At 38.9% G+C, this 11,986-nt stretch overlaps 1 protein-coding gene across 3 annotated transcripts in view; it reads right to left on the minus strand.

The window, feature by feature from the left end:
- Window positions 1-310: 310 nt before the first annotated feature.
- The window catches only part of INPP4A (inositol polyphosphate-4-phosphatase type I A), a 77,889-nt gene continuing 66,213 nt past the window's right edge, over window positions 311-11,986 (minus strand). For all 3 annotated transcript variants that reach the window (XM_009281778.2, XM_009281785.2, XM_009281769.2), the window contains 3 exons: window positions 11,150-11,262; window positions 10,637-10,791; window positions 311-934 (listed from right to left, as the gene is read on the minus strand). In XM_009281778.2, coding sequence (XP_009280053.1) covers window positions 802-934; window positions 10,637-10,791; window positions 11,150-11,262 — 401 coding nt within the window. In that variant the 3' untranslated portion in view covers window positions 311-801. The remainder of the gene's footprint in view (window positions 935-10,636; window positions 10,792-11,149; window positions 11,263-11,986) is intronic.

The following is an 11,986-nucleotide window of genomic DNA, read 5'->3' on the forward strand; positions in this document are numbered from 1 at the left end:
ACGTGCAACGTTAGCAACTTGCTTGTTGCACTTGCCTTATAGTTCGAAGGGGCAGGGGGAGCTGTTGCTGGCATTAATGGTTAAGCATCATTATGTTTTCAAAACATTTTTTAAAATCAGTTAAGATGTGGGCCCAAGTCCTTATCTGCTGAAGATGACAGGAATTTGTTTTATTCAGATGGAACTAGAAACTAGACCTCATATGCCTGGCCTTTTATGTATTGTTAATTTCATAGATGAAGATGGCATCCTATATACAGTAAACCAATTTACGCTCCTGGCTTTTATTGTGCTGTTTTTTTTTCTAAAAGTCAAACTTCGGTTTCTTGATTGTAACAATGCATTCTACAGTTATTAGACTGTCTAAGTTCCAATCCCTTTTTATTTACAACTTTTGAGTTTTACTCTCAGTTTTAAAAAGTTTATGAAAAGCTCAATCTCAAGGCAACTCAGTATAAAAAGATGTTATGTGAAACAGCTGCCTAAATGCTGTTCCTAGAGTCCTTGCCCATCCAGGAGGTACCTAGCTATTTGCATATAGGTTATTATTAAGTAGCACGATATCTGTTCATCTTACATACACTGAAGGCTATTTAAACGGGCAGAGTCATCACACTATTCTCAAGCTAAGGTGTCAGAATAATTGTTACTGTGGATTCCAATTCTGTAAGTAACATGCTCTGTATAACCTAGCGAAACGTACAAAAAGGTTATTTATCTCTTCTGGATGACAAAATCATGTATTAATCTAGAGTGTATCCACGAGTTTTAATGGAACAGCAATTAAAGGACATAGTATGCTTATGTTTCAACTTTTCCATAAGTTCCTTCTGGAGGCCTGTAATACTTTGGGAAAGCCTTCAGCTGCAGGGAATTAAATGCATACTTGCGACATCCAACATTCTTCATTGTATTTTCTCGCCGACAACCCTCACTGGGGAAAAAAAACAAGCACAAAAAATGACAGCAGTAAAAAGGAAAAAAAAAAAAAAAAGACTTAAACTAAGATGAAATGAACCGGTTATTTTATAGCATTAACAAAAAGTTGGTTATATTTAATGAGCGTTTAATTAATTTGCCACTGCAAATATTAAAAATGATGACTCATCATACAATGCTAGTAAGAAGCACACAGAATGGATACATGCTATGTCTGATTGCTAGTTTTGCATTTCTAAAAAGCAGCAGTGCATCTACTGAAAAAGTTCTTTCACGATGGTTTCATGTATTTCAGGGTACACTGTTGTGGAGTTCACATGCCGCTTCATCGCACAAGGGATCCCAAGAGATTGCTTACGAGCAGTTCTGCTAATTTATTAGTATATTAGGCTGAAAAAGAAAAACTGCTGTTCTCTCAGTAAGAGCTTTAAAGTAATTCTATTGTTCCCTGTATGTCGGCGTTATCAGTACGTACTTAAAGATTAGAGCTGATACAAAAATAATGACTTTCCAGTTATCTCTGCATGCATAAATTGACTTGAAAATCAACATAGTCTAAAAAAAAAATCATCATCATGAAATAGCAGCTTTGTGTGGGTGCAAAAAAGATTGGCTGCATTGGCAGTCATCACCCCGACGAAACAAAGCTGTGCAGAATTTAATTTTTACCCAATGTTTTGGCGCAACTGCCCCACACTACAAAGAGGTTCTGTGCTACAATAAAAAACTACTCCAGTTTTAAGGCTTCTTTACACTTGTAAATCTACTTCAGAGTTCCTTTGACTATATCCAAAAACAGACGTACAAAGAGGAAGCACTATCTTTTAAATATATATTATAAATCAATCTAGGCTTGCAGGAGAATGTCTTTCCCTGAAAGAGAACTGAAACCTAAACAACGATTTAATACTAGAACTTCATGGCAAAGTGTACAGTACACCATCTTATGGTGGAAATGTCACGTTATTCCTGTCTTGGAGATGGCTGCAGCATCTATCAGGTAAACTGTGGTCATCTGATTCAAAAGGAGGGTTTGGATTCCGGTTCAGTTTGAAAGCTCTCTGCTCTTACTGACCTCGCCGTTCTTCTAATTTTGGTTAATTAAACTGACTGTAACCGTGTTCTGTAGGTACCACCTAGTTCGACTTCATAAAACACTGTAACTTTTTGCTTTAAGAAACAGTTTAAGTAAGTTTGAAATTTGTCTCCGGAGCACATTCTGTGCCTGCCTTTTATAGACTGGATCGTACGTGATGACACTATTTTTATGGCATTGTTTTGTGTTTTACAGAACCTCCCCAAAGGCTGTTGCAGTCAAATAGATTCATCAAAAATTTACACAAATTATAGTTCAGAGTACTAACAAAACCAGTAAGTTTAACTAGCAAATATGGGGTGCTGGATGAGCATTTTCACTCCAAAGTGAATCACTCTGTTCATAATTCATTCCACTGCATCTGGTTATTGCACATGTCCCCCTACGGCACAGGCGGGCCACAGAGACAGTGACAAGGATATATTTCACACACCATTTCATGTGCCGTGTTTCTTCTGCTGGAGGCACATAAGCAGTACGCACTACAGCATTTTAAATATGAATGCCTGAACGACAGCACAGACCAAGCTAAAAAAGAAAAAAAGATGAAAACTTGTCCCCACCAAAGTTTAAGAAAAAAAGAAAAAGCTACATTGTTTTCAAAAAGCCTAGGCTTTCATTCTAGATGAATTTAAGGGCGGTCTTACTGCAACCCTAATGATAGTCATGAGCAAAGCCTTCATACTTTATTTAAACAGATTAATAATCTCAGGGAGTTCAGTGGAGATACTTCCACTAAAGTTACTTTTGCATCTTGTTAGACTGAACCCAGGACACTCATCACATCGCAAGAACAAGGCCACAGTCCAACCTGACATTTGTTCACTTTGTAAAAAGGTAGATTTTGGTACCCATAGCAAATGAACCAGTGTTAATCAGAAAGAATAGATGATTTGTATGGAGACACAGTGGTACTAGATATCAGCACAGGACATGGATATGTCCAATACCATCATACCATGATTTTAAATCTCATTAGCAGTAAGGCTTTACCTAAATTCATTGCAACTAAAAATAAATAGGATACATGCTTAAATATATATATATAAAAAATTTTTAAACAAAATTGGAAAGAATAGTGGGAAAAATACCAGGAGATAGTGTACTGTACAGTCTGATTTCGTGAAGACAAAAATATAACCACATACTTTATTTTTTTAGTTAGAATATTCACCAAATTTAGGATTTTATTCTAACTGTGCTTTTTAATTTTTTTAAGCTTACCTCTCTCAGAAGCTTTCAAATTCCATTAGAATTGATAATAAAAGCTATAGCTACCTACGTTTTTTGAGCGAGTTAATAATAGTAGAAAATAGAAATCACAGTACTAGAAGAGTTCTCCTCAGAAGCCCAATTTTCTGTCATCTCAGGCACCAAGCGAAGTAAATCCCTTTATGAATTTAGCAAACTACATTAAATGAGGTTAGGTTTTTTGATCAGCTATTGCTATTGACAAGCTCTGCCAGACCACTGCATCAACAAAATCTTTCAGTTTAAATAGGCCTCTCCCAGTTTGGTGTTGTATATAAATGATCAAATTTCATCTGCAGTTATTCTGTGTGACTAAACTAGGTAAGCCGCTTTAGTCTCACCACTTAAATAAATGTTAACTTACCATCATTCGTTTATCTCTAAGTAAGTCACTATCAACATCATAATTTATTAAAGCTGTCCAACACTTAAAAATGGAAATAACAGTAATATTTAGTCTAGTGTAAGTAAAACAAAGCCCAATGGAAAACCGCAAACCCACCTACTAGAGGAGCTAACTGATACCTCCCTCTTCTTGCCTGAAATATTAAAGACCAATATCTGTAACTTCTAGGATGATAATGACCCTGTTTCAGAGTAAGTTCTGTAACAGAGCGCCTGAAACAGATAATGGATCATTAGCAGGCTAATGCCAATTACACCCTCTTCCTAACCACAAGTCATTCTCTTTATGTCTTTAATACATTACAAAATGCAGATCTACAAATAGAATGAAATAATTCTGCATGCAGCGCACCGCAAGTTGTTTTTTGAGTGGGTACACTAGTCTATTGGAACATACTTAACCATGAGAAAGGAACAAGACTATGGTTCTACAAACTGTTCAGTAATGTAATTTGGATAGTATGCTTTGAAATGAAGGTAGAAATTTGTTTATTTCTTTAAATAAATTTCTTATAATTTCTTATAAACCCCACCCATGTTTTTATTTTTCTCTTCATACCTCGTAAAAATGAAAGGCAAGATTAGCATACACCTTAAATATACAAAAAGATACAAATTCTTTTCAGACAGAGTTCCTTTCTCTGGAATACATGAAACAAGTAACACAAAACTATATTTGGTAAGAGATCTTCAGGCCGGCTAAAGTAACGAGGTAACAGGCCAATGTCAGACTATGTTACAAGCACTGAAAGCAGAACAATAATTTAAAGTTTCAATACAATTCTTTTTGATAAAATAATTTGATGTATATTTACAGTTTAGTACAATAGAAACGTAAAATTGTAAGGCATAATAATAATTCTTGGCAGACAATGCTATGACACATTCCTTTGTCCAGCAGGTACCAAGTGGCAATACACATTCAAGCACTTTTTTGTTTTTGTTTTTTTAACCTTATCTTCACTTGCAACGTAATCTGGCCACCAGGTATGCTATGCTCAGAAACAGCCACACAATCAGTAAATTGGGGCTGAGAGCTAGTAAAGGAATAGAGTAGAGGAGGCTGGGATCTAGTCTGAAATCTCGGATGGGCACCAAGCCACTCAAGTTCTTCTGGGTGACTACCTCCCGTGTTCCAATGCTGTGAAAAGGAAGAAGGTTGGGAGGGGGGAAAATAAAACAGAAAGGAAGACGGACATGCAAATGAATGTATAAAGAGAGATGGCAACACAAGGTGGTCAAGAAAATGAAAAAACATGGAAGAAAGCACAACAAAACCAGAAGATGAAGTAAAGAAAGAGTGGAAAAACATCTCAAAAATATGTATCAGCACAAGTACAGAAACAAGGAGAGGGAAAGAGAATAAAAGAGAAAAATAAGAAAGAAGTACTGTAGTCTACTGAAAATAAACACATGTAGGTTGAACATAAATGGTTTTCCATGTTCATTCTTTCAGATTACCAAGCAATAATAGCCCATGCTGCTCTGCCATGCTTCCGCATGCTGCAAAGAAGTGGAGCTCTGAAAAGCAAGCTGAACATGAATAACCATTGTAGTATTTGACCCTTTCAAACATCTTTCCATGTAGGCTGCAGTGAAATAATTTAACCTCTTAAATACCTGCTCCATATGTAACAAAAACCCCAAATCACCCACTTATTTTTCTGCTTCAACGTGAATTCCAGTGTGTACCAATACGCTTTCCAAAATGCATGTTTCTGAAGTACCTCAATATACGCATGTGAAGGCAAGACATGCTGCACCGCCCATCTCATTATGCCCCTGCTTCCTACATTGCTTTGAGCACAGAAGGCCTAGAATGGAGAACACCTCTTCAGGTAACCTGTGGCTTTGTAGTGTGGTGGTTCATTTTGGATCACTCTTATACCCTGTACAGTCCAACTCTATTTTTAGTTTACAAAGCAACAACTAAATGCAACCTGTGAGCCTGATCCTGTTAGAACAAGTGCACTCGCTCCATCCATAAAAGGTCATACATAACCTTGCTGGTTGCGTAGCAAGGTTAGGTAACCAACAGACAATGTCTTGGAGGACATCAGAGATACTCTGGAGGTGGTGAAAGAGAAAAATAGCCTTCAGATGCTGGTGACGCTTCACATCAAATGGATTTAGGTGGGCAGGGAACTAAACCAACTGTATTTCTGATCTGGATTAACACATCCAAATCGGTGATTAAAATAAGTTTTCACTCCTGGTGCCTACACTGGATACGGGCAGATTGAGTCTGTGATCCAATTCCCAATTATCTTTGTAGTGGCAGGCGAGGAGGGGGAGATAAGTACCTTTGAGAAGAACCCACAATCACACATGGCAGTGGGAATGGCAAGTAGGATACACAGCAATATCCAGGCTTGAGAGGGGGGGCCGCACTGAACGATAGTGTAGGTTTGAGTTTTCTCCATCAGTCGATACCTAATGCCCACCTAATCTGGATAAAAGGAGCACCTGAGCTTAAGGCTGACCTGAGGACTGGACTTAGAAGTCAATGCAGCTGCAGTCTCCCACGTATCTGAAAGTCAAGTACTCTCCTTCCTGCCTGGGCTACTGGTGAATAATGAGAGCACATACAGGAATGTATCTGGTACAGGTAAGAAAAAGCACATGTATTTGTTGACAATTGCCTGGGCATAAATATGCACTGAAAGGCAGTCAAAATATAGAAAGAATATTAAATGAACTGGGGTGTGATCTGTGAGCAGAAAGCTAATGTTGACTGGAAAGTGGTGGATAAAGGTTCAACGGAATAGTCTGGAGGAAGAAAAGTGTTTTAGGATGTAGGTAAGGAAGTAAAACAATGGGGGAGGGAAAGAAGGAAGAAGGCTCAAAATGGTAAGATGACATTATGGACAACACATGCCACTTCTCTGTCATTAAAAATTAGTATCAAGCTACTCAATTTTACACAAAGACATACACACAGACACATACAGTGGGAATGCAGGCAAGAGCTGGAAAATGCTTTCTCTGTCACTCTTGGCCCATGTGGATGCTTCCACCCGAGGGGGGAAAAGTCACCTTTTGGAAATACCAAATATTCCAAATTGTACACAGTGTCTCACATCAAAACATTCATCGGCAGACTACCTCTAGGAGAGGACCAGGGTAAACAGACAAAGCAAATTTCCTGCTAATCCAGCTTGTGTATGGGAACCCTCTCTGTGAGGAGAGGCCACGGCTGCCCCATGCCGGACACAGCCAGTTCCAGCCGGCTCAAATGGACCCACCGCAGGCACAGCTGAGCCCCGCAGCCATGATGGTGGTGCCTTGGGGAAAGCATCTGTAAAGAAAGGCAAAACACTGCATGGCAGTGAGGAGTAATGGGAAAAGATGTGAGAAACAGCTCTGTGAGCACCAAAGTCAGAGAAGAAGGAGGGGAGGAGGTGCCCCAAATGCTGGAGCAGGGATTCCCCTGCAGCCGTGGAGAACACCACGGTGGAGCAGATATCCACACTGCAGCCCGTGGAGGACCCCATGGTGGAGCAGGTGAATATTTCCTGAAGGAAACTGGAGCCCGCGGAGAGCCCATGCAGGAGCAGGTTTATCCTAAAGGACTGCAGCCCGTGGGAAGGACCCACACTGGAGTGGGGGAAAAGTGCAAGGAAGAAGGAGCAGCAGAGAAGAGCTGTTATGGACTGACCACAGACCCCTGATCTCTATCCCCTGTGCACTGTTTAGTGTGGGGAGGAGGTAGAGGAGTTGGGAACAAAGGAATGAAGTACTTGGGCCTGGGAAAAAAGAGGTTGTGGAGAGAAGGTATTTTAATTTTTGTCTTTGTTTCTTACCATCCAAATCTATTGGCAATAAATTAATTTTCTTTAAGTCAAGTCTGTTTTGCCTGTAACAGTAACTGGCAAGTGATGTCCCTGTCTTTATCTCAACCCACAAGCTTTTTCATTGTCTTTTCTCCCCGTCCTGTTGAGGAGGGGGAGTGAGAGAGCGGCTGGGTGGGCGTCTGGCAAGTGGCCAAGGTCAACCCACCACAATTTTGTTCTTAAAGCATGTCAACCAGTGAAGAAATCCAACCAAACTTTTTATGGCAGTTTTATTGCCGTGAGTGGTCATATCACAACATGACCGTCAGGGCTGTGTTATGCAGTCTTTTTAGTCATCACCATTGCAGCTGGAAGAGGTTATTTTCCTCACCCCATTTCCAGCTGCTTTTCAAGAGCCCCCATCAGAGACAGCTCTCAACTTCCTAATTGGTTTAATGAAAATGAGCTGGACTACCTTAAACGTGTAAAGGATTTTGCTACCTAGGCTGATTTTGACTGAAACTGGATTAGACTATATTCACACAAACAGCTCCACTGGCGTATCTGACAGGACAGTAATCTGGTAGGAGGAGGGAGGGCAGGGAGACACAAGTCTAGTGGGGAGTGTTGGCACTACTGCAGATGGAAGAGGCTATGTGATCCAGTTGGACTTTGACTCTTACACTGCCTTTAACTGGCCAGGTAGTCATTTCCTCTGTAGCTTGGACTTCCAGACATATCATGATTTTACTAGTTGTAGGCTGTGAGTTACCATGTATTTGATTTGGGACAGGAAAAGCTGCAACTTATTTACAGAAAGTGAGTTTATTCTAGTAGGATATTTGTTTCTAAGGTGAAAGTCACAAACTTGTATTTGTGAATTTCTACAAGAATCTACAAGGAGCACTCAGTGTTCTCTCCCTGATGTCCCTGCTCACTGGATAACATAATTATCACAGATGCGTAATTATCACAAGACTAGGAAGGAAAGGAAGTCCCTGAGGATGAGTAAGCGGGAACTAACACCTCTGAAGACCAACATCACATTGAAGAAGAGGGTGCTTTCTTAATTTTTCAAGAACAGTGTAAGCAAGGATGCTTTTCTTCTCTGGAAAGTTACCAGTAGAGAAGAGATGAAATACTTTCTTTGACTCCCACAACTTAATAGTGCTTCTTCCCTGTCCTTCCAACTGTCCCAGAAACTTCAGAAGTCTTCAAGACTGAACCAAGCCTTCCTTTTCTAGTACAATTACACAAATGAAAGATCCAAGTTAAAAGAAAAAGCAAGTTTTCTGAATGCCCTGGAAGTAATTTGCAACTCTCTCACTTCCTATGTCTGTCATCTAGGTCAGGTCATCCTGTCCAGGTTGAAATGGGTTTGGGCGGAGTTGGAATCCTACATATTTGTTCCATAATCCTATCTCTCTCGTTAAGCTCTGTTAATTCTGTGTCATTGTTCCCGAGCAGAATTGGCAAATAATTTTAAAAACACAACAACCTACCCCAAAGAGAACGAAATGTGAGGAAGAGAGAGTGATGGGCTTGAAGAATGGTCTAATCTTAGTATTCCTTCAGGACTAGTCAGTATTTGTTCTGCACAATCTCTCTTAGTCAAAGATTTAACAGAAGAAGAGAAAGTCACATCTTTCACCTGTTAGAGCAAGTCCCTGATGTTGCTAGAACACACTAGCCAAAGGTTTTGCCTAAATTGGCCCTCTTTCAATATCCCTGTGTAGGTCAACATAAAGCAATGCATTTGTTGGGTCAATATTTTATCTGATCCTGTGTTATATTAAATTGATAGTCTGAAGGTCCAAAACAATGTTATTATTAACCTGTCTCTACTGTGTCCACAACTGCATTAAAAAACCCCACATTAACTCAGTAACTAATTTAAAGAAAATAACAAGATTCCTAGTATCATACTCATTCAGTTTTTATTCTTACTAAATAAACAACTGTGCAACAAAGCTTTTTTTGTTTCAGATGTCTAAGATGACAAGTTGCATAATTTAAATAGAGACATTTGAGAGCCACTTAGCTTCATTTTAAGTTAATAACTTCTCCCTCAAAAAGCTGCTCCAAGCTTTGTTTCTAATACCAAGGTTTAACTATTCTCTGAATGCAGTTTTCATGTACTGTACTAACTCTGTAACAATGCAGCAAAAAGTGCAGCAAAAAAGTAAAATAAGAAAGTCCAGTGACATCCAATTAGATGTAGATACAAAAACCAAATTATTAGTGTAAGAGGCTGCAAGTGTTATTATGTGAGACATTTTCCTTCTAGGTAACTGAAGAGTAAGAAAGGGTCAAACAGCAAAAACATACAGAAAGGATAAGAGAATTGAACACTCTAGAGATTTTGGTGAGAAGACACACAGTACAGTACATTCAGTAAGAGTGAATGTTGAAAAACAGGACTGAACAGCATTGTTGAACTACATCGATAAAGACTAAGGCTAGATTTCTTATCCTTTCTTTTGGTATGTGAGTTACGGAGTTTTCCAGCAGTGCTTGAAACAAGGCATTGAACAACAGTAAACAGATTTTCTTTTTTTTTTTTAGTACAGTATTTAATTGTGCAAACTTCTCTGCTGCTTCAGAATACAGAACATCATTATATTGATACGACAACAGCACACTGACACATTGTGATGAAATTTGGTTGCTGTATTGTGAAACACTCATACTGACATTTCACCCAGTGAGCAGTGTTTCACTGCTAAAGAATACACGTGGCAAACCAGTGCAAACTGCAAGTGTCTATGTTTCCAAGAACAAAAGACAGGTCATCCCTGAGAAATCTGCCTGATCTAGAACTAAGAAACCCAGTGCTATGACAGTTAAGGTAACCTCATCATTAAACAACTTTCAAAGCACCAGTTTCCTGTTCTGTAAGCTCAGCATGAACAGAAAACACATTTTTACATGCTCCTTTGAAAACTCCCGATTCACTACTGAAAACTAACGCCCATCTGATCCAATCCGGTAACAACCAGCTTTAGCATATGCAACTAATACATGCAAGGGAGGGATGAATTCTAGCAGCCAGTTTTGCAGTTTTCTGGCTTTATTTTACTTTTTTTTCCTTTTGATAGAAACAGAGACCACTGCTCCTCTGCAGTTTGCATGGTTCCTCATTTAGGAATAAGTGACGCAGTCAAACTCTTACCTCCTCATACACTCCAGAGCCTGGGTGAAGACCTGTGGAGCCATTCCATGTTCATGCTGTAGGATCAAACACTGCTCTAGGGTGACCGACATGGCAGTCCTATCCTTGGCACTTTTACAGCTTGTAAATCGAACACCATTTAGTCTGCGGCATATCTAGAAATGGGATATACAATTCATCATTCCTTCTTCATGCATAACCTTCTGTCAGAGAACACACCTGTACTTATCCTCCTTAGAGAGACACTAATGTTGTGTAGGACTTTTGATGTCAAAAGTTGTCATCGTTGAGACAGCAAAACCTCGTTACATGAATTGTAGGGAAAATACTGATGTGGAAAATACATTTTATCTCCCCGTGTCTCATTCTAGAGGAGGTTTAACCTGGCAGCATTTCCAAGCTACATGAAAGCAAATGAAGAAATTCGAACATAGCGGTAACAAAAAAGGGGAAAATACATATGCATACAGAAAATCAACTGAACTATGCAGAGATGCTTATGTTAATAAATACCTCAGCAGCTTGCCAAAGGATATCAACATTCTTATTTTTCCTTGCATGTACATTTTGTCCCAGAAATCTTAACAGTTCAGGCAGGCACGTCTGACTACGAGATCGAGGTAGACCTATAAAACAAACAAAACCAACTCCACTTATTTATCTGTATTCAACACTTCTGCAAAGATAAGTTACATGGAAAGTGTTCCTATATGCCTGTTGCAAACACAATCATGTTTTCTTGAAACTATCAAAGCTTACAACAATTAATCCAATTCTTAATTACTTAGTACCACCAACAAAACAAATTCAAGTTTAATTAAACTCAACTGGAAATATACATTCAGGTTATTTAAAACTTTGCGGGCTCAGAATCTGATAGCAATATAATAACAGAGTGAACAAAGGGAGCAAGATTGGAATAGTTATCTTGGTTTGTGTGTCACAGATGTACTTGCTTTCACACACTGTTCAGAACTGTATGTAAATACATAACTGCCCATATTATCACCCCTCAGAGGTGACAGGATGTCACAGGATGTCTCAGAGGAGACATGCATGTCTCCACAGAAACCTTGAAGATATCATTTTATATTCTGCCCACATTTTAAATTTTAAATTTGCGAGCTGGCCAGTTTTCAGTTACAAGAAACACTCTTTCCGATAGGACATCGCACTCCCATGATATGTTTATTAATATTTCACTAAGTGGAAATAAAACAGTTGAAATTTTTCAATATTTCAGAGTGCTTTCAATAGTCATCTTACATGTTCAAAGTGTTAACACATCATCTCTTACACACATAGCAAGATACTCAAAGACAATCAACAAGTATTAAATAGGTTGTCTTT

Source organism: Aptenodytes forsteri, unplaced genomic scaffold (genome assembly GCF_000699145.1).
Source record: "Aptenodytes forsteri isolate BGI_AS27 unplaced genomic scaffold, ASM69914v1 Scaffold348, whole genome shotgun sequence".
Taxonomy (NCBI): Eukaryota; Metazoa; Chordata; class Aves; order Sphenisciformes; family Spheniscidae; genus Aptenodytes; species Aptenodytes forsteri.